Source organism: Pseudonaja textilis, chromosome Z (assembly GCF_049901715.1).
Source record: "Pseudonaja textilis isolate UNSWEBS1 chromosome Z, rPseTex1.2, whole genome shotgun sequence".
Classification (NCBI taxonomy): domain Eukaryota; kingdom Metazoa; phylum Chordata; class Lepidosauria; order Squamata; family Elapidae; genus Pseudonaja; species Pseudonaja textilis.
Genome location: NC_142008.1, coordinates 131,710,368 through 131,733,247, shown reverse-complemented (window position 1 = coordinate 131,733,247; position 22,880 = coordinate 131,710,368). Strand labels below are relative to the sequence as shown.

The window sequence follows — 22,880 nt, the reverse complement described above, 5'->3', positions numbered from 1 at the left end:
GGTATTCCCATTTGAGAAACACTGGTAAAGAGTGTAAACACTGGCTTTTGTGTTATTTCCCCATCCTTCATTTAGTCATTAGATTCCAGCTTGTGCTACTTGCAGCATATTTTTTCTCATGTTTCTCTGTTTGAAATACAAAGATACACCTGAAAAGACCAAAGGTCTTTTATGTTGCTGCAGCAGTGCTATCTAACCCAGGAGTCCCCAACCCACAGTCTATGGGCCAGCACCAGTCCACAGCAGGCCAGAAACCAGACTGCGTAAACAGGCGAAGCCCCATCATGAAATGTAAGCACATGAAACCATGCCCCCTCTAGTCCACAGAAAAACCTCTCCAAGAAACCAGTCCCTGGCGCTGAAAATATGATCTATCAAGATACCAGCCTTTCCAGCTACTGGCCTGGCAATGTGTTGAGCAATAGCTCTCTTTGTCCCCAACCAGCAGAAGTCATGAAAGGGGTCAAATAAAACCATAGGTGGTCAACTAGTAATAACTGCTTCCCCCACTCCCAGTACAGATGTACAGCTTTTGGGGAGTTCAATACCAAGTGGCATGGGTCAAGAGATTGCAGGAGGTGTAATCCAAGCTACTAGGAGGACACGAAGCTACCTACCCCTGTTGAAAAAAATCTGCATTCCTTATATAGAGGAAACATGTTCAACCTTGAGGTTTTTCTGATATTAACTGACAGCAATCTTTTTATCTGTTAGGAACTTACTTCAGCAACTTTTTTAGAACATCCCATTCTTTAATAACCATGCATACATGCAACATATTAAGAATATGGCTAAGAATACTTTTATAATTGCTATATATAAATTGTACTTATAGGTCCTTAAGTTAAGAACACTTATTCAGTGATCAGAGTTACAATGGTGGCAAACAAGGGACACCTACAATTGGCCCAAGTTGAGGCTGTTGCAGTGACTGAGGTCATGTGACCAAGATTACACACTTGGTAAACGCCTTGCAAAACTGATGGCTGCAGCATCCTACAGTCAATCGGCACTTGCCACTTTACCAATTTACCACTAGACTGATAGATTATTGCTGCAATCATGAGATTACACTTTTTAACAGTATCGCTTAGCAACCAAAATCCCAATCCCAATTGCCATCATAATTCAGACTAATGTCAACGTAACAAACTTCCTCAATCCAGACTACAACTCCCAGCATTCCCGGTACTTTTACGCAAGATATCTGAGAACTCTGGAACAGAGCTCCCAAATTTTTCTGGCTTTGCAGAACCAATGGGTGGGGAGAGGGGATGGTTCCACATGAGCAGCCGGCGCATGCGTGGATAGTTCCATTTGCATGAATGGTGGGCCTGTGCACCCAACGCTCACGCCAATGGAGCATGCACGAACTCACTCGCCTCACTGGCTCTGCACACACATCGCTTCTGCGGCCGGGTTCTGAAAATCTCAACCCAGTAGTGAGATGCGGTCCAGGGGGTGGGGTTGGTGACCCCTTCTCTGGAAGACAAATAGGCAAGCATACGCTAACAATTCCAAATGGCAATCCTAGGATCTGAGCCACTCTGTTTTCACTGCATCCCGCTCCACTGTAGGGATGTATATGCTACAGTCCCTTCCTGCTCCACTGAACAGAGCAAGACTGTCTTCTTGACGTTGGTGCCAAGGCGTCCAGCACTGATGATGTCACACAGAGAGATGGGTGCATCCTTGGAAAAACAGAGCGCGATGTAATGGGCGTGGAACCGCATGGGATCACCTATCAAGGGGAGAGGGAAGAGTTAGCAAAGCAATAAGGCTGATCTCAGCATGATGTCCTCAACACTGGCTCATTAAGTAATATGAAAGAAAACCTACTTTATGTACTTTTCAATAGAAAAGCAAAAAATGTTCTTAATAGCTATTTGTCCTGCCAGAAAATTGCTGGAACAGTTTGCTGAGGATCTCTTCATAGTCTACATGCACAAACTCATTCTTAAAAGGCCCTGGGTAGGTACATTTAAATAGGCAACTTTTAATATCCAGAAATTAATGAAAAAAGGAGCCAGATATTCTTTAATACATGAGCTTTGGGAATGACCTATTATGAATGGCTTTATTTGACAGCCTTGTCTGCTAGATTATAAAGTCTCAGACATCTGGAGAATACCATATTCAGAAAATGGATTGTAACAGTCTTTGAAGAGGCCTACTTCACTCCATCTTTGTGAAGTCCCCATTCGCACTCCAATATCCTTTCTACTTCTGTTCAACTCACATATAGAATGACATTGTAATAAGCCATCATGTGCTTCTAGCTTAGCATGTTCTGTTTTACAATTCCCTATATGTTACAAGCCATGATTTATAGCTTAAAAGATTGGATAAATCCAAGGTATCGTGGCTTCACACCTGGGCGGGCCAGAGAGAACAGTGAAGGGACACCTGTATATTTGCCTTGCCTTCCTCACAGATAGAAAGTTTAAGCCATCATTCTTCACCTCAAGAGAATCAATATTGTTCCCACACACAAGCATTCTTGTAAAATCTCTGAGAAATCTGCTTTCACCTGGATAAACGAGGAAGTCACCTCCAAATTTGCTCCCAGTTGTGACGTAATAACCTCTTTCCCAGAGGTCCCGGAAAATGCTATAGTGCATCTCATGACGTTCTTGACCTGCATAAGGCCAGAGCTGGGATGCTACATGCCAGTCTACTGTTTCTTCTTGAGCTATCTGAGTCCGTTCAGTGGGGAGTTGGATCATCATTGATTCTCGGGGAAGCACAAAACAGGAACCAGACTCGGCAGGCCTTTGGAGGGGCTCTAGGAAAGGAAGAAGTAGTGATCTAATTTTTCATCTGAATGTCTTTATAAATGAACAGATTCCCACCCAGACATAATAGCTAAAAAAAATCCCACATGTTTCCCTCAGGATATAGCTGAACCAAAGTCCCTCAAATTTCTATAATTACATTTTTCTCTGCATACAGGTAGTTCTCAACTTTCGACCAATAGCAATCGTTCAAAGTGCTGACAGAGCTTTCTAGGGAGATATTTACAACCTGGATTCAAAGTTCCAATGGACGCCCCCTGTCACATAACCACATTTTGATTGCTCAGCATCTGGGCAACATTTGCAGTGTCCCAAGATCACATGGCTTCATTTTACAACAGTTTTGCCAATAAGTGACATTTACTTCCTATTTTCAGCAAAATTGGGTCCACAGCACATCGTTGCTAAATGACCCTGGCATTTGTTTAACGATCACAGCTGTTACGACTGTGATGGACAGTTTCCATTATGGTTGTAACTAGCGGATTATCTACACAGTGTAACTTTTTTTTCAGTCAAATATTGCAAAATAATTTGTCACTTCTGTCATAAATAAAATTCCACTTTGTATGCCCAGCTGTCTATCACTGTAAGCTGAAGGCTAGCAATGGTGGCCTCCAATAGGAGAAAGCGTGGGCAGAATTGTAGAGCAGGAGGTTCTATGCTATTATTAGTAGTAAAATCAACATCTAAATTTAATTTTGGATCTACTGCTGTGATACACACTAGCTCACCTTCTCCTTCTCCTTTCCGTTGCCATTTCTTTGCTCGGCCCTGGGTTATATGGTCTGCAAGAGACTCCAACATGGTTTTCTTCTGTTCTGCAGAGAGCCTCAGCTGCTCCTGGTAGTTCTCCTCTAGTTCTTGCTCGTAGGCAACCACTTTCTCTGGCACTAAGGCATCCTGGAGACACAAAGTGGCAAGCATACATAAGCAATCTTCCAGTCAGGTTGGCCATGCTGGTTAGGGATACTGGAAGCGGACATGATTGATAAACCTCATTCCTTTTTCTGAGCTCCAGAATAACTCCAAGCAGAGCTCTTATTTGCAGCAAAATGAGGTATCCCTTTATACACATATAAAACTTCTGGATCATACATGGAAATATTCACTGCCAACTGAAAAGTAATATAAAAACAAAATGATGCATTGAAATTGCTTTGGAATTTTTACTACCTTCTTTTTTTCCCCAACAGAACATTTGGGAGAGCTCCTATTGGCAGACAGAAATTATACACATCCATTAGCACTTAATTCTGCTGCACATATAGCTCAGGAAGCGAAACTATAAAACATAAAACTGATGCCAACTTCTTGGATGTTACAATTGTGATGTTACAATGATGTCTGAGCTTATTTTACCTTACTGCACAGCTGGGGAGGAAGTGGAAGAAAAAGGATAAATGGCTGTTGAAAAAAAAAAAAGAATACTACATCATAATTTCATTGCTGGAAGAAATTACAAGTAGACATTGATTTACAACATTTGTTTAGTGAGCATTTGAAATTACAACGGCACTGAAAAAAGTGACATAACTCAGACTTGTGACTGTCAGAGAGTCCCATGGTCATTTGATTAAAATTTGAGCGCTTGGCAACTGGCATGTATTTACGACAGTTGTGACATCCTGGCATTATGTGATTACCATTTGTGACCTTCTTCCAACAAGCAAAAGTCAACAGGAGACGCCAGACTTACTTACTGACTGTATGATTCACTTAATAACTGCAGTGATTTATTTAACGACTATGGCAAAAAAAGATCATAAAATTGGGTGCAACTAACAACTACCTTGCTTAGCAATGAATATTTTGGTCTCAATTGTAGTTGTAACTCAAAGCCCAAAAACATTGTAGACTATTGATCTCTACACTCTGCAGAGTTTGGGAACAAGGGAGCTTATCGTTCACTTTTAAATAAATAAATAAATAATGGTTGGTGAAATCATTACCTGGTTCTTCCCATGGCCAAGGGACTGAGATGTTGGGCTCCTAACCAGGGTTGCCAACCCCTTGTCCAATAACAGCCGAACCTCTTCAGGAAGCAGTTCCAAAGGCAGCCCAAGCCGCACATTCTGCCTCGGCTTCCGAGGCAATGCCCCCACCAGCACGCCGACAATACGATGTTCCTCTCGGATTCGCCTCGCATCTGCATAGTTCCACACAAATGCCTTTCCCTCCAAGAGGTAGATTCGGATCATGCCTGAGCCTGCAACATCAGAAGAGGATCCAAGTAACAAGTTATTTGGGTATTTTTTTTATATGGAAGGTGGAAGGCTCAGCAATTCCTGTGGATTTCCTAGTAAGCTTACAACCAGATAGTGATTTTTAACACAAACAAGCCCCTCACTTTCCTTTCCACTAGAAAAGCTCATTAACGAGGCTACCGGTGGCACTCGACATCTGGAGACAGTTTTTGAAGGAGCCCTTCAGATCTGGGTTAGGCTTAGCTAAGTACTTTAGAGTCGATTATTCGCAGAGTTCCCTTGTCAAAAGTTTATTTTTTCCTGAGAAGTAGGCGGTAAATATTTCAAAAGAGATTCACACATTCCACTAAGAGCTAAGAGCAAACCACAGGTAACAATCTTATGAACAGGGTCTGAAGCAGATGGCTTTGTTGCATGCTAACTTCTGAACAGATGAAGCAGGAAGAGGAAGGAAAGTAGGAGAAAGGAGAAGTGTCTGCAGCTAAATTGTCCCAAATTGCATATTTACCTGAAAGTAGGACCCACTGAATGTCGGGGGGTGGGTGGGGGCAGGGGGGTTTCTGATTACCTGTTTGTGAGATTATGCCTAGATTGCTTGATAGTGATTTTCCAAAATAACTCAATTAATCCACGGGTGGGATTCAATGGTGTTACTACCAGTTCGGTGACTGTGTTTTGGGCGCGTGTGCAAAAAAACCTAAGCTGTGCTACCCGGACAACTGAAAAGCGCTGCGCACAAGTGCGTAGCATTTGAAAAGCCACTTTTTTCCTGCTTTTTCAACCTCAGCTGTGCAGTGCAAAGCAGCTGAGGTTGAAAAAGGAGGAAATAAAGGACAGATAAGAGCCCGGGTGGGCGGGTAGACCAAACAGCAGCAAACACAGAACTGGTTCGGTGTCTGTTGCTCTTCAGAGCTACCGTCTCCATGGAGCCAGGCAGAACCAGTAGCATCACACCCTTGAATTAATTCCTGCATGAACTCCATCTTAGCTGGGACTTTAGCAGACTATACTAAACATACAAGGGTATCCTGTCCTTTTTCATCACAGGAAGAGCTTTACCTACTTGTCGCCCTCCAGAAACCTAACCCAAACAAAATGCAACAGATTGGAGTAAAAGTACCTCCCCAATTCCGGTAAGAGAACACTGGAGCTTCCAGTCCCTGCTCCAATCCTAAACTCAGCTATTTATGGATTACTATACGTCCTTTATCACACTGGTAGTCCTTGACTTATGATCACAATTGAATCCAAAATTTCTGTTGTTAAGCAAGACAGCTGTTAAATGAATTTTGTACCATTTTACAACCTTTCTTGCTGCAATTGTTAAGTTAGTAACATGGTTAAGTGAATTTCGCCTCCCCATTGACTCTGCTTGTCAGATCACAAAAGGTGATCATATGACCTCTAGGACATTGCAACCATCATAAATCTGAATCATTTGCCAAGCATCTGAATTTTGCTCACGTGACCATGGGGATGCTGCAGTGATTGTGTGAAAAGTGTGAAAAATGGTCCGAAGTCACTTTTTTCGGTGCCACTAAAACCTAGAACGGTCACTAAGCAAGTAGTTAAGTTGATTTTATAGGTAGTCCTTTATTTCAGAAAACTCACTTTGGTCCTTTATTTTGGAGCAGAGGTCTTCAAACTTGACAGCTTTAAAACTTGTGGACTTCAAATCCCAGAATTGACAACCTCTAAACCAAGTTGGCTCCCAGTTCAGACATTTTTATTAGAATATGCATTTTGTTAAGTTTTCTTGTTGGATTTGCTCTTGAGTTCTTCTTCGTAAACTAAAGTTATAAACACAATTTTTTCCCCCTCTTAATGCACCTTTTTCAAGTTTGCCCCTTTTCTTCCCCCAAGAAAATTTGCTCAACGTAGCTAGGCTCTCCTCTCCCTTCCCTTTATTACATCGGCAGCTCAAGCTTCCCGCGTTCGTGCAGACCGCACAACCGGGCCCTCTGCGACTCCCGCCCCCGCGGAGCTAAAGAAATTCTCCAATCACCTTTTTAAGCCACCGGCCGAGCAGGAAGAAAGACGCCTCCCCGAACCAATACGCAATGCAAGCAAAGGCCCCTGGCTGGTTTCCAGAGGCAAAGGAAGGAGCGGACGAAAAAGGGAACTGAGCGGGGGTGAGAAAGAGAGACAGAAAAATACAGACACGCTCGCACCAGAGACACGCGAGAGAGAGAAAGAGAAACGCGGCGCTCGCCGATCCTTTTGCAAAGCAAAGGAAGCAATTGCAAGAGAGACAGGAAGCCAGGAGGCGCGCAGGCGAGTGGGAAGATCCCCAATCAAGGCGTGTTGATCCCAGCCGGGGAGGCGGGTCTCGCTCTGCCCTTCCTCGCCCTGGATGTCGCAAGAAGCTGAGACACACGCACACCTCCTCGTTTGCCCGTCCTGCAAAGTGACCCCACTCCACCCTCCCTTGAGGGCAGCTTGCGCGTGGTGGAGGGGGGTTCCCTTGCAAAAGGTGAGTGCGCGCGTGGGACGTGGAGATTAAGGAAGAGGAAAATCGGGATGGAGTGGAAAGCAACGCGGATGGGGACGGGGATGGTTGGGCGCCCTAACTTCTAGGCGAGGGTTGCAACCTCGGATTAATTTTAAAAGGCTTCTTCCAACTTCCCAGCATCCTCCAGGTGAGGTGGGTTACCGTGTCCTTCGCCCCCAACCAACGTTGTAACGCAGGGCAACAAGAGGGTGCCGGATAGAGGCGAGAAGCTAGTCTAGAAATGTTTGCCTTGAAAGTGTAGCTAGCACAACTGTTGAACAGCCAATCATATTTTTTATAGACCCCAGATAGCTGCATTGAGCGTTTTTAGGTAACCCCGAGATACAAATTTGGTTACTTAAGGGACGGCAGGGCCAAACTAGATTTCTAGGTTATTTAAATCTCGATTTTAGATTTTTAGAAAGCAGGAGATTCTGAGTTCGAAGTCGCACTTTAGGTACTAAAGCCATCTGGGTGACTTTGAGCCAGTCATTCTCTCAGCTCAGCCCAGCCCACTTCTCAAAGTGATTGTTGTAGGGAAAATTAGAGGTAGAACATTATTGGGCATGTTTATCTCTTCGAGTTATTTATAATAATAAAGGTAATAATAATAAGGGTAATAATAATAATAATAATAAACAACCACTTAACAATATCTTTATCATGCTATCAAATATTTTGTTTTTGAAATTATTTTTTAAGTTTTGCCCTTTACTCCAATGTTACTGAGTTGTTTATTTTTTAAAAATGCATTGTACATCTCTGAGGTGGTAAATCTGAGACCCAGAGCACCTTCTGAGTGGAATGGAAGCAGGTAAGGAAGAATTTGACAGGCCTTAAATTATACTGTACTTATTTTTACAGTGTTGCCTTTTGACATAGAAACTATACCTTTATGCCTTTGGAAATTTATATGGTTGCACATAATTTCCCTGAAGTTTTGCTTGTCCTATTATTTAAAAACTCTTCTACATTCCTCCAAATTCTGTGGATATTTAACCTGAAAAGGAAATTCTCATTTTGTTTTCAATATCTCCTTTGGGCACATATCCTTGGCAACACAAACTCTATATGTTCCTTTAAGCTCTGGGCCATAACGTGCTTTTTTTTTTTTTTGCATCATTACAAAGCCTCTGTACAATTTGTTCTGTTTGCCTGTACAAGTGTACTTCCACCTTCTTCCTTGCTGGATTTTTTTAAATTTTATTTTATTTTACATTAGTGAGTTCTTAAGAACCAGCTGGACAAAGGGGCGTGTATAAAATCTGTTTGACTCACAAGAGGGTTTTGGATTCTCTAGACTTTCCTTCATCCAAATTGTTAACTAGTTGGAGAGGGTAGAAAAGAAGGGAAGGTAACTTGGTTTCTCTGGAGCTCTGATCTGCCCTGGTAAGTACATTTAGTGACAACCTCGCTTTTAAGGAGGAGTCTGACCTGTGGGGAGAGAAGCAAAAATTTGGGAAGACAGATTTTTGTAAGGAATAGCTGGGAGAAAGCAGGCTGGACAGAGAGGTGGAGTGGCTTGTGCAAGAGGGTGTAATCATGATTACAGGAAAGAGCTTATTTTTTTTGTAACAGTAGAGTAAAAGGTTATTTTGTAATCGTACTTAATCAAAAGCTTTCTTCTTGCTTTTTTCGTGTTTGCTTTTTTCTTCTTTCTTTGCTACTTTTACTCTTTAAATTTTAGTTTTGGTTTTTCTGTTCTTTGTAAAACTTTTAATAAATATATATTGAAAATTCCCCTAAAGGGTGTGTTCACTTTCTACTAGTGAGAAAGGAAGGTTTCTGTAGAAAAGTTCAGAATGCAGTTGTGCAGGAAATTCATATTTTTAAGGGTTGCAACAACGGGGAATGTTGCTCATTCTTGTCTATTCTCTTGAATTCTTCCTCACTTTTAGCATTCGGTATCCTCTGCTGCTGCTACATCTGTTGTTGACAGTGTGATCTTAAACTACTTGCAATGTATTCCTTTTTTAAGCTGATCTCTCTTTTTCCACCTTTATGCAGTTTATTCCTGAAACATGTTTCATCAATCCTAAGAAGTAAGATGTCTAAAACAGATAAAAATGTTTCTTCTTAACACCCTTAAGTTGTCTTTTTCTATTTAATGCAACAAGATCAGTCTTGGCAAAAGTTAGCATTCAAGATAATAATTCAAAAAGCACACATGTCCCTTGCTAGCATGCCTTTCTCCCTTCCCTTATTACAGAATTTATTACCCTGCTGATTCACTGCTGAAAACTATCCCAAATGGTTTCCAAGCAGACAAAGAATATAAAAAGAGATGTTGTACTTTTGCAGGCGTGGAGATGAAGTGCTAAAAAGAAGCATTGCCAGATTCCATTGCTGGTCTGAGCCATCAGAGATGAGGGGAGACGACCGCTCAGCACTTGAGTCTTGATTGTCTTCGCCTTTCTCGGTTGGGACTGCAATATTTGCTGTCGATTTTTCCTCTCAAGATTGACAGTCTTGCCTCTCTCACAGAGCAAGGTGGCAACAACTGGTTCACTTTGGTTGGTTCCAAAAAGACAATGAGTCCTGATTAACATTTAGATAGCCTGAGAGCTATAGGCTACGGAGAGAAGGGGAGGATTGTCTCAGAAGAGGCCTCAATTTGAATGAAGCTTTAGTAACCTTGCCTAACAGACTTAGTTGGCCTTTATGACTCGTAGATAAATAATTGCCATATCTTGCAGTGCAAATTAAATGAACCACACATTTTTAGTAGCGTTTTCTCACAAGTGCCAGATCTGCTTGTGTTGATCAACTTGGTTGTAACAGGAATTGACCAACCAGCTTGTTGCCCAAGCCTGATGTTGCGGACTGAGAGAAAGAAGAGAAAGATGATTGGCCCAAAGTTACCCAACTGGCTTTTTTGGCTAAGGTGGAATTAGAACTCACAACCTCTTGGTATTTAGCCTGGTGTTTTAATCACTAGACCACAACTGGTTCTCCAAGTTAACCACACATTTTGCTGAAAATAACTTGTTTGGGCCAGTATTGATTTTTAAATCTGTTATTAATCTCTTATTATATCAAAATAATAATCCCTTTTCCTTGTCATCAAGTTTTCATCCTCAGGTGGTCTGACTACCTGTTTTATTTTTCTGTATCGTGTGTAATGTGTATGCAGTCCAAAACGAGTAGATCACTTCCTCCCCCACCCCCTTCATCCCATCTTTCTCAAAAATCAAGTGTAGAGAAGGGGTCCCTGCCCTGTGCTCCACCTTTCCAGTATTTTTCACTTTCATGCAGGTTGACCTAACTCTCCATTTCTTGCCAGCTACAATGTCACCTGATGAAATTGTCTACTTGGTGGTCCTTCTCATCTCTATACCTGTTGGTTTCCTCTTCAAGAAAGTGGGTAAGTGTGAAACCTGGAGAAGGAAATGCTGCTAGGCACCTCCTAGGAAACTATCCTGAGGTTCATGTCAGGAGGCTTTGCCTTTAACTCCTCCTTGGAGGGCTTCCTGGTTTGAGCAAGCAAGCTGTAAGAAACGCATCTCCAAAGGAACTCTGAGAAGATGGGATATGAGATGGAGTGGGAATGGTGAGAAATAACAAACAATATATGGGATCTGGATATTAAGGTAATCCTTGATTTATGACCGGTGGCTTAGCAACTGTTCCAAGTTATGAGGGACCTTTCAAGGAGTACTTATGATCAAGTTCCAAAATTCTGATAGCCACAGGGCTCCCTCCCTTGGTCAGTTTGTTGGCCACTCAGCAATTGACTCATATTTAAAGCCTTTTGCAGCACTCCATGGCCACACAGGGCTGCATTGTATGACGATTTTGCTGAAAACCGAGATTTCCAGATTTTGGCAAAAACAATCCACAGCAAACAATGGATTTGTTTTTCAGCCATTGCTGTAAAAAAAAAAAGGTTGCAAAAACAGGTCAGTCACATAGGTGACCTGTTTTGCAACCATCATGACTTATGACCATAATGGCCAGATTCCATTATGGTCATACGTTGAAGATTATCTGTATTTGCCATGATCCAAGAAGATTCTTGGATGAGAAGCAAAACATTTTAAAAGGAAAAACGAAGAAAGTCCAGTTGTCTTTTGGAAAAAAACATCTTTGGGATAACCATGGGTGATTGAGAATCTCCACTGGCAATTTTGTAAATTTTATTCGATGTAGCTTCTTAAAAACTATGGAGCTGGGTAGGTTGTACATCCAGCCAAGCAAATAAAGTCAAAGTCAAACTCACAGCCCAGGGTGTGCATCTTTAGACAATGGGAAAACGTGTTCCTCTCTTTTTTTAATAGGTTTGAAGACCAAAAAATATGGGGCAGCTGTTATAGGACTTGCACTTATTCTGGCGACTTGCCAGATCCACATTCTTCATTCTCTTATCACCATCCTGGGGACATGGCTTATTATCAATATCTCACCAAGGTAAAGCGACTAACAATTATTGTGGCTGTGAGGTGGTCTACATATGCAAATAAATACTCTGGGTACAAAGATGGGATTATACATTTCCCAAATTTCCTAAAATCTAAGTTTTTGTCTCTCCTTCCCCCCTCCCCCGGGCTAGGTAGGTAGGTTCAGGACTTTCAAGCAAGACTCTCAGCTCCTTAGATGATAATGATTAAGCAATTAAGCAAAACATTGTTTAGTAGAATGTGTGAATTAGTGAAAATCCCTAAGGAACTGCATTTATGGAAGTTAAAAAAGCCATGTATTGCTCATACAGGCATCATTAAAAACAAGTAAATGAAAGAACTGTCCCAAAACTGACCAAAAAGGTATCAAGAAAAGATGGTGAGAATATACAGAGTAGCTGTAAGTAGGTAGCAGATTCCTCATGATCATTTCGGCAAACGGGTTGAATAAGAAATGCAACTTTGTTGTACTCCATTATCTTAAAGCAATCGATGTCTCCATATAGTGTTCACACAGCGGGTTTCTGATTTGTGTACAACGATTGCACCAACTTGACCAAATTTGCTGGTGTTTTCAGGTCTTGTAGGGCTCTCCATAGTTTCTCATCACAATCAATACAATTGAAGGGTTCATTGTAGTTGGTGAAGCACTTGATATTTTGGTGTTCATGAGATTTTTCCATGATCTAGTGTAGATTTGCAGAAGGGCCCCTTCGAAAGCTGTCTTGCACATTTGGTAATTCCCTTCTGATGGTTGGCGCTAGACGATGTATAATTTTAAGCAGCATCTTGCTGATGTGAAGGATGAGAGCAATTGTGTAATAATTGGAGCAATCTTTAGAATTATTCTTTTTTGGCAGTGGAATGATTACTAAGCGTTTCCAATCCATGTGTTGGTTTCCCAAATTTTCTGGTACAGGTCTCTAATGACAGTGGGTGGTACGGATCTCTGTAAGTCTGCACGGATAGTGTCACCTGGAGTTTTATTGTTTGGCAGTTGGTTCACTGCTCACGTGATCCTTTCCTCAAGACTGGCCGCTTCTATTTCTATTTCTCTTGTCTCATCATGAGACTGAGCCTCTTTGCTACCTGCGTACAGCTATTCTGTATATTTTCACCATCTGTTTTTGATGCCTTTTTGGTCAGTCAGTTCTTCCCCTTAACTTGTTTTTAATGATGCCTTCATGAGCAATAAATTGTGCTTGGGTCTTCTTAACTTGATAAATGCAACTCGTTAGGTTTTGACTAATTCACACATTCTGCTAAGCAATTATTTTCTTAATTGTGGTAGGTTATACCTTTTTGGTTTACATAAAACTGTAAGCCACGATCCCTATTTTCGCAGACTATGATAAACCAAAACCAAACAAAGCATACCTCTAATGTTGGAACACAATTTTCATGTTAGGATTTCTGGTTTCTAAAGGTTATCTATACTCTCAAGTGGGCAGGATCTTGTATTCACTTCCCAGTGTTGTTCACATTAACTTGGCTGAAACAAATCGTGTAGTTTCCACTCGCCACATGATATCAGCAGGTTGGCTAGGGAATTCTGGGAGTTGCAAACCCAAACATTTTAAAAGTTGCCAAGGTTGAGAAACAGTGGGTTAGAAGAGTAGTTACTGTATGTCAGTTAAAGGATATGTATGTGTGTTTTTGAAACTGATGTAGAAAAGGGATTAATAATTTTAACCTCCTCCTCCTCCTCCTCCTCCTCCTCCTAAAAAACAGGACTTGTCATCACCTGACGCTGGGATGGACATTTTCCTACTTATTATTTTTCCGCACAGTTACTTACTTCAACTATCCAGAGCCAACACCATTCACCAATGCTGTGCAGCTTTTGCTCACTCTTAAGGTATTGGGCTATTTGGGGGATATTGAGAAGGAAGGGTGATTAGCGTGAAGAGGAAGTAAGGTTCCTTTTTCTGGAATATTTGTCTCCCAGCTGCTGAGCTTAGCCATTGAGGTACAAGAACTCATTCAGGCGAAGAAACAGGAAGTGACAACTTTCACCAAATCTCCAGTGATTGGTAGAGTTCTCCAAAAACCGGGGTTGGTGGAGATACTGTGCTACAGTTACTGCTACGTGGGGCTTATGACAGGTAAGGTGAACTGGCTAATAGGAAATGAAATGGGTCTACAGGTATAAACACATGTGATGCATCTTCCCTTTGGCAGCCTTATGAGCAGTGGGTTTATGGGCATTTTAAAATGTTGGCGTCTTCTCACCACATATATAAACATCAATAAGAAAAAGTATTGGGCTGAAGAGCTACTCTTTATTGTTACAATTTCTTTTTAAAGGAAAAGATAGTTAAGAGATCAGAGCAAGTTGAAAATTATAAAGCCCGTTCCAGTTTTGCCTTCTCATCTACTTCTCACATCAGCCACCTATTGCTCTTGGTATTGTGCATGGTCATTGGGTGTAAGTGTGGCCTCTCCTATTTTTTGCAGAAGTATGTTTGAAACTACCTTGCTGATCAGACAAAAATAGCTATTCTTCCCACTAGCCTACACACTTCACTTGTATAGCTTCTCCTTTTTTGTTTTGTGAGAATTGCATGAAAAATGGCCATATGTTGATGCTGCAAACATGAAGGCAGGAAATTACAGCAAAAAGTAAGATACTGGACATTATGTTTTTGTTGCCAGAGCTTGCAGGAAATCATAAAATTGTACAACTAGCAAATGCTTAGGGTAGTAATGACGTCTTTTAATCTTGCAAATGTGAATTTAGTTATTATTCTTATTAAATAATTTAGAAGTAATTCTTGCTCATTAATCTGACCTCCATTGCTTATGTCTGTTACATTGTAGTTCCCTTTTGTAATTTGTTTTCTGAATTAAAATCAGGCAACATCAATACTTTTTGATACACTCATTAGTGAAAGTCTGCCAGTTTATCTGCATTTAAATCCATAACTAGTAGATTATAATCCACCTATAGATTCTTTCCGTCAACAAAAAGGCAAAGTAATTTTTATTACTGTGTTGATCTCAGTTTTGTATGTAACTTTTATTAAAATAAAGTGTTTAAAATCTGGAAAAAAAATGTACAACTAGGAAATCCCTGTGTACTTCCCAAATTACACACAACCTTAACCTATCAAGCCTATCCAAAACAAAAGGACTCAGATCATATTGGGTACCGTATCTCACAACACTCCACTAAATAGCAGGTAGTTCTCGAGCTACAACTGTTTATTTAGTGATGGTTCAAAATTATAACGGCACTTAAAAAAAATTATGACTGGTCTTCGCACTTACGATCATGGCAGTGTTCCCACAGTCCCTTTAATCAGAATTCAGGTGCTTGGCAATGGGCATGTGTGTACAGTAGTTACAGCACCCCAGGATCATGTGATTCCTGTTTCTGACCTTTTCAACTGGCTTCGATTCCAGAAGCAAAGCCAATGGGGGAAGCTAGAGTTACTTAACAACCTTGTGTTTCACTTAATAAGTTCAGTGAGTCGCAGAAAAAAAATGAACATGAATTTGGACATGACTCACTTAAGAACTGCCTTGCTTAGCAGTGGAAATCCTGGTCCCATCATAGGGTTTCATAAGTGGAGGACTACTTATATTGGCTTTGGATTAAGAAAAATATGTGAACACAACTAGAAGAAAGCAGGTTATGGAAACAGTGTCTTAAGTAGAAATAGAATAACTGAAGGGACCTTAGAGGTCTTCTAGTCCAACTCCCTGCTTAGGCAGGAAACCCTACACCATTTCAGACAAATCGTTATCCAGTCTCCTCTTAAAAACTTCCAGTGTTGTAGCATTCACAACTTCTGGAGGTAAGTTGTTCCACTGGTTAATTGTTCTAGCTGACAGGAAATGTCTCCTTAGTTCTGGATTGTTTCTCTCCTTGATTAGTATCCACCCATTGCTTCTTGTCCTTCCCTCAGGTACTTTGGAGAATAGCTTGACCCCCCCCCCCCCCACTCTTCTTTGTGGCAGCCCCTGAGATATAGGAACACTGCTATCATGTGTCAGCCCTAGTCCTTCTTTTCATCGGACTAGACATACCCAGTTCCAGCAACTGTTCATATGTTTTAGCCTCCAGATCCCTAATCATCTTTGAGGCTCTTCTCTGCACTCTTTCTAGAGTCTCAACACCATTTTTGCATCGTGGCGATCAAAACTGGATGCAGTATTTCAAGTGTGGCCTTACCACGGCATTATAAAGTGGTATTAAAACTTCACGTGATCTTGATTTTATCCCTCTGTTTATGCAGCCTAGAACTGTGTTGGCTTTTTTGGCAGCTGTAATTTAACTGTGTGTGTGTGTCACATTCTCTCTGGACTAGTTTTATTTTTCCTCAGGCAAAATGCTTCTCCCTTAAAATAGATATTAAAATTTCATTGTTTTCTGTTTTTGTACCCAGGCCCATTTTATCGCTATCGTACGTATCATGACTGGTTGAGCCAGATTGATTCTTCTGTTATCCCTAGCTGGCGGCCGATGCTTTACAGATTCAGAATGATCCCCATCTTTGGAATATTTTTCCTGGTTGTCTCCCATTTCTTCCCCCTTGATTACGTCCGGAGCAACGCCTTCTACGAGAGAGGACTCCCTTTTCGCCTCTTCTACATGGTGCCCATCTTCTTTGTCTTCCGTATGCGTTTCTACGTTGCCTGGCTTTGCGCCGAGTGTGCCTGCATTGCTGCCGCTTTTGGTGCCTATCCAGTCACTGCCAAATCTCGGTCAGGTGGAGGACCCACAGTGCAATATGAGCCCTTAAGTCCGTAAGTCAAGAACCTCTTCTTGGCCCTGCCTTCTCTAAAATACTTCTTCTGCTTTCCACACAGCACTAATAACAGTGAACTGTGACCACAGGCTTTATATGGTGGGCTACCTCTCACCATAAAAAGCACCACTAATTCATTAGATATAGTAGAGCTAAAATATTTCACCTTTTTTGTGAGGTTGGGACAGTTTAAAGGAAGTAGATGCACTGACCTTTGAAGAGGCCTTATGTCCACCTTTTCTTTATTTTTCATTGACATGTACAAATTGTGCCTTCGTGTGTCTGAGTTCTGCAGACCAATTTTGGAGTCATGAGAAGTTTCTTCTCAAATAAGAAGTGTGCTAATTCTAGCATGGGAATGGGATTTCCAAAGTCTCTCAGGATGCTGAACTCTTTCTGGTTCATATGATTGTAATTGACTTAAAACCCAGCTCTAATTCTTGCATGAAATTTAGCTGAGGCCCCGTAGTTCAGTGTTGGTTTCGTTCCAGGCCCTGAGGTTGCCCGGTAATACTGCCTGTTCTAAAACTAAAGTACAGCCACTATCTGAAGTTTTTGAGAGAGAGAAATGAAATGAAATAGCACTGGTTATTTCCATGTGACTTTTGCTGAAAACTGCTTACAGAAACTACATCCAATGTTGCACAGGAATAGCATCATTTGCTTTAGGACCATACAAAAAGTAAAAGCTAAGTCCTTCTGCTAAATGCACACAGGTAGTCCTCAATTTACAACAGTTCATTTAGTGACCATTCAAAGTTACAACAGCACTGAAAAAATTTATGACAATTTTTCACAGTTACAACCTTTGTAATATCCCCATGATCGTGTGATCAAAAGTCAGATTTTGGCAACGGGTTCATACTTATGATCATTGCTATGTCTCAAGGTCATGTGATCACCTTTTGAATAAAAGCAAAGTTAAAGGGGAAGCCAGATTCATTTAACAACCAGGTTACTAACTTACCAACCAAAATGATTCACTTAACTACTATAGCAATCAAATTAGTAAAATGGGGCAAAACTCATTTAACAAATGTCTCCCTTACAACAGAAATTTTGGGCTCAATTGTAAGTCAAGGACTACCTGTATAGACAACTATCATTTACTATTTTTAAGAAGTCTGAAGATCACAAACAAAAGATTCATTAGTAATACAGAGGACAACATAATTTAACAGAGCTAACCTTTCCATGACACCATGGTAATCTTTGACTTATGACCAGTTGCTAAACAACCATTTGATATTTTCACAGCCTGTAAAACACTTCTGTCTGTTGCAAAATGTTGAGGTTGCATCCACTCACCTACCAACCCCCACAGTTGCATTACAGGCACATGGCAGGCAACTTGTTCGCACTTATGAATGCCCCATGAAAAATGGAGACAGCTGCCTTGGTCAGGAAGTTGGACTGCAGATCTCCAAGGTCCCTAAAAGCTCTGATTCCAAATAGCTGAGTATAAACTTGTAGATTTTTGTTTAGTGTGTGTCTATATCATTTTGCCTTCCAAACCACAAGGTGTTCAAAACAAATGGTAAGTTTTCTCATGATTTAACACAGTAGGAGGAGAGCTGCATTAATGTATGATAGTCCCAATCAGAATTAGTTCATTTGAAAAGATAACTCCTTCTGTTAACAAACTAATTGACATTTTTAAGGTCAGCCTCATACATTTTTAGAACAGTTCTGGACATTAAAAATGCATGAAGGAATTAATTTTTCTCTTCTCTTACAAGCAGATCAGCTGACGGGGAAGCATCCAGTATTGCATATGATTATGAGACAATCAAAAACATTGATCCACACGGGACAGATTTTTGTGTCAAAATAAAGGATGGCATGCGCTATTGGAACATGACTGTCCAGTGGTGGTTAGCACAATACATCTACAAAAGTGCACCTTTCCATTCCTACATCATGAGGTGTGGCAAGCAACACTGGGTTCAAATAAAGTGTCATTCAGGGCAAGGAATAGTCTTTGAGGATGAAGTGATAGGCAAGTGAACTGGGAGGCATCAGGTTAGTTGGGTTGGCGTGAGAAGAAATCTTGCAGGACAAGGATTCTGGGACAGGAGGTGCTTCTTTTGAAGGTTCAGGGTGAACACTAGGCAAATTTGGGATGAGATGAATTAGGACCTGCCATCAAAAAAAGAGGAAGTCAGAAAATTTAAATAATTTATGAAAATCTAACGTCTTGAAGTAAACCCTGCAGCAGGGCTGTCAATCTCACATCATCACGGCGGTGTCACGTGATGTATTGGGACTTTTCCCCCCTTCGCTAAACTGGATATGGGCGTGGCCAGCACATGACACATCCAGCCCATGGGTCGGAGTTTGACAGCCCTGCCATACAACACTATGAGACTGATTTGAGTCACCAGGTGAGATGGGCAGTATAGACAATAAATAAAAAGCTGCATAATTGTTTCCCATTTTTTGTGTGCTCTAGAGCAGTGCCACCTCAACCTTTGCGGCTTGGCAGCCTGGTGGAGGGAGAAAGGAACTGGGCCGCACGCAGGCACGGGTCAACTTGCACAAGCAGTGGGCCAGCACACATACACATGCATGTTTAGCTCCACTTGCACAAGTTCAGCTGCACATGCAAGCCAACCCACTACTCGTGCGGCCTGATAGCAGATAGGCCAGGGCCAGGCATTGGGGACCCTTCTCTAGAGATGCTAGGTTTCAGCTTTCACTGTTCTCAAGCCAGCATAGTTTGACTGGGATCTTGAACGTCTGAAGGTTGTGACAGACGGAGCTAAATTTAGGGCCATGAGTTGGAAATGATCAAGGGGATATGAGGAATTTTGGGATAGGTGGGTTTAAAGGGATGAATATCGGACTGATCAGACTCTTTTCTTTTTAGGAATGCCTGGACAATGCTTATCTCGGCCTACTGGCATGGGATCCACCCTGGGTACTACATCAGCTTTCTTACCATCCCGCTCTGCCTACTAGCTGAGGGGGCCATGGAGAGTGGATTCTTGAAGCACCTCTCCCCGTCTGGGCGTCTTTGGGGTGACTGGATACAGTGGTTCATGAAGATGAGGGCCTATGACTACATGTGTATGGGTTTTGTGTTGCTCACCTTTGAGGATACTATTCGCTATTGGAGCTCGATCTATTACTGCATCCATGTGGGGGCTGTGTTTTTCTTCCTGCTGGGAACAGTGTTGGGGATCCAGAGGAAATGGGGCTCCCCAAAAGATAAACAGGGTGCTCCACAGAATCCCAAGCAACAGGAATGAGAGGGCAAAGTGATGTTGCTGTATGCCCACAGCAAGGAACGCTACCATAGGCCAGTGAGGCTAAGGGAACAAATAAGACTCGGTGCGAGTCTAGTTTTGATATATGTCATGACTTAGGTGGGGACTGAAGGAAGTAATCCAAGATTGAACTTGGAAATCCCTACTTTTGGTCTGCTTTGTGACAAGGCAATTTAGAAATCCTAAAAATATTGCCCCCTAGGCTATTCTACTTCAGGGGATTCTGAGAAGAATTCTGAGAAATACTGTTTTTACTCTCTTTTGTTAGATTTCTTTCTAGCTTTCACTCTAGTCTTATTTTTTCATTTTTCAAAGTTGAAACCTCAGCCATTTTATAGGATAGGGTAAAGGAATTACACCCAACTGGCTGTTATGGAACTACAACTCCCAAGAACTCCAGCCAAATTTAACAATATAGGCAATAAAATATATATTATAACTGCATAGCATCTGGAGGATCACACATTATCTGCCCTTTAGTCAGTAGGATTTTTAGTTCTGTAATACACATTCTGTAACTAACTCTTATTTTTATTTTCTTTAAATGTCATTGTAGCCTTGAAAATATCTGCATATATAGTGGAATTTCTTGAAAGGGTGAATCTGGGACTTTGTCCTGTGGTAGATAAGAAATGAGGCTGTCATATTTGAGCTGCAAAAATCAGGATGGTCATTAGAGGACATCTTGCATCCAATGATAATCCAGATTTTGGCAACTCAGATTTGGTAATTATACAGAAATGCTAAAATTTAACAAAAAATAAAAACTCCATCCAAATGTTTTTGATCACTTGTATGGAGAGATGTGCAAAAATGAATTAGGTCTCACAAAATCTTGAATTTGTGACCCTCTTACTCAAAGAGATGAGATTCTGGAATTCAACAAGATTTTCACAGGGCTGGATCCTGTTACACAAAAGTCGTGGAAAATATTAGTTTGCTAGTGCAGAGGTACAGGTGAGGCTGGTGGACTAGTAAAGAAATCAGATGTTGCACACAAAGACTGCCATATTTAAATATGTTACTGTTAAATATAAGGAACAAATGCATGTTTGATTTTTTTAAAGCTATGATATTTGGGGCTGAAAGGAAAGACTTTTTAGGACATATAGGGCTGTGTCTTATGAGACCTAAAATGTATACGCTGAGTATAAAGGGGTGAATTTTGGTTTGCAAAATGTAAACAAATATATTTACTACCAGAAAAATGATTGCTCAGGTAATATGTTTATGTCTTAAGGAAAACTATACATGAATCTGCTTATGTTTGCATTATTTTTGTTCCAAGCTAGTATTTTATTGGAAGGTACTTGGAAAATAAAATTGTTTAAAAAAAGAAAAGAAACACACAAAAACAGTAGTGTTTTGCAGTTACATCTTGCTGGTCCTGAACAAAGCAGCAGAAGATACATGTTGAAATTGAGAAGATCGGTCTCCTGTCCCTTAATCCAAGGAGCTGGATTTCAAGCGTCCTCTTCTTCCCAAAAAACTAACCATCGTCTGTAATGTGAAACAATGTCAAACATTCATACCAGTTCTAGTTCCTTTCAACTATCTCACTTCCCTGACCCATTCAGTAAATCAAATCAATACCGATGTGCATTGCAATTTTTGTCTTGCTCAAACCAAATCCACCCCACTCAGATCTTGCATCCTTCACAGCTCAGCCTTTCTTTTCCTGAAAGCCAGCAGAACTACTCCTTCACCAATCTGAATTCATCTCAGGTCCTCCATCATGCTGGTCATAGGGTGATCCCATCAGGATATGTTGAAGGATGTTTAATGCTTTTCTTATCAAAGCTTCTGGGCTGTTGCACTGAAGGGTATGAGTGACTCAGAAAACAGAAAGAAAGCTCATATATTGGTAAGAGGGAATGACTAGATTGATAGTGTATTCTACATCAGCGGTCACCAACTGGTGGGCTGCAAGAAAATTTTGATGGGCCACAGAGAAATCTCATCCCCAGAGCACCCCCCCCCAAGCAATTAATCCAGGCTGCGCAGAAACACAAGGCTGTGCTGCCCACATGGCCAGTGGGAACCCTCCCCGCCCACTCAACCTGGCAAACTTGTCTGTTAAGTTGCTATTTTTCCCGACCATCATCTGTTCTGTGCTGGGAGATTTAGATTAGCTAGGAAGCAGGAAATGGTTGGATTTCTTGCTTTCTAGCTAAGCAGAGCCGAACTTCCCTTAGGACTGAAGGTTTGCTTGCAAGCAAATTCAGTGCAGACTCACCTCAAGCAAATTTGAGACTGAGCTAGCCGATGGCAGATAGATCGATCACTCAATGATTCTGTGAGCAACTCAATCTGCCTGCTTTGCCTGATTTTGGATAAAAGTTGCTCTTTTTTTTTAAAAAAAATCAGTATTTACATGCATGGTGTGTTGTGAGTTAATTTTGTGAGTTTGCTTGCAAGCAAATTTTATGAGTTTGCTTGCAAGCAAACTCATAAGCTGCTACAAGCAAACTCATAAAATTATGTTTAATTTTATGAGTTTGCTTGCAAGCAAATTTGTGTGACAGACTGAGCTAGCCAGTGGTAGATAGATCTCTATGAATCTGATTCTGTGAGCAACTCAATTTGCCTGCCTGATTTGGGGTAAAAGTTGCTCTTTTATATAAAACATTCAATATTTATATAAATATAATATTTACATACAAGCCACGCCCAGCCAGTCACATGACCACCAAGCCAAACCCATAAATTAGGCCACGCCCACAAAACCAGTTAGCGGTCCCTGGGATTTAAAATTATGAGTTTGGTGACCCCTGAGGTCCAAAAAGTTGGAGACCCCTGTTCTACATAATGACTTCCCAAAAGCCCTATTTCAAACACTTGTTCACACTTTCATTCCTGAAGCTGCTTATACTTTTCAAAATAAACGTATTAAACGTATTAAAGTGATTATATTTGTATAATTTTACAATTATGCACACTTCCTTGGGTACAGCACTGAAGTATTCT

The 22,880-nt window shown here is 41.1% G+C and overlaps 2 protein-coding genes across 11 annotated transcripts; one reads left to right on the top strand and one right to left on the bottom strand.

The window, feature by feature from the left end:
• Window positions 1–731: 731 nt before the first annotated feature.
• TSEN34 (tRNA splicing endonuclease subunit 34) lies at window positions 732–7,297 on the bottom strand. 2 transcript variants are annotated; one of them, XM_087917902.1, is made up of 6 exons: window positions 7,008–7,262; window positions 6,614–6,792; window positions 4,748–5,004; window positions 3,530–3,698; window positions 2,531–2,785; window positions 732–1,741 (listed from the first exon to the last, which is right to left on the bottom strand). In XM_087917902.1, exons 3-6 carry the CDS (start codon window positions 4,994–4,996, stop codon window positions 1,554–1,556), a joined length of 861 nt encoding a protein of 286 aa, XP_087774028.1. In that variant the 5' UTR covers window positions 4,997–5,004; window positions 6,614–6,792; window positions 7,008–7,262; the 3' UTR covers window positions 732–1,553. The 2 variants fall into 2 exon arrangements, with proteins under 2 accessions (XP_087774028.1, XP_087774027.1); XM_087917901.1 differs by lacking the exon at window positions 6,614–6,792 and having other exon boundaries at window positions 7,008–7,297.
• Window positions 7,298–7,354: 57 nt separating this feature from the next.
• Window positions 7,355–21,509, top strand: LOC113443481 (membrane bound acylglycerophosphatidylinositol O-acyltransferase MBOAT7). 9 transcript variants are annotated; one of them, XM_087917887.1, is made up of 9 exons: window positions 7,355–7,475; window positions 9,795–9,983; window positions 10,777–10,857; window positions 11,771–11,900; window positions 13,622–13,748; window positions 13,839–13,995; window positions 16,282–16,642; window positions 18,387–18,569; window positions 19,514–21,509. In XM_087917887.1, exons 3-9 carry the CDS (start codon window positions 10,782–10,784, stop codon window positions 19,893–19,895), a joined length of 1,416 nt encoding a protein of 471 aa, XP_087774013.1. In that variant the 5' UTR covers window positions 7,355–7,475; window positions 9,795–9,983; window positions 10,777–10,781; the 3' UTR covers window positions 19,896–21,509. The 9 variants fall into 9 exon arrangements, with proteins under 9 accessions (XP_087774013.1, XP_087774016.1, XP_087774014.1 ...); XM_087917890.1 differs by having other exon boundaries at window positions 10,749–10,857; XM_087917888.1 differs by having other exon boundaries at window positions 9,703–9,983.
• The last annotated feature ends 1,371 nt before the right edge of the window (window positions 21,510–22,880 follow it).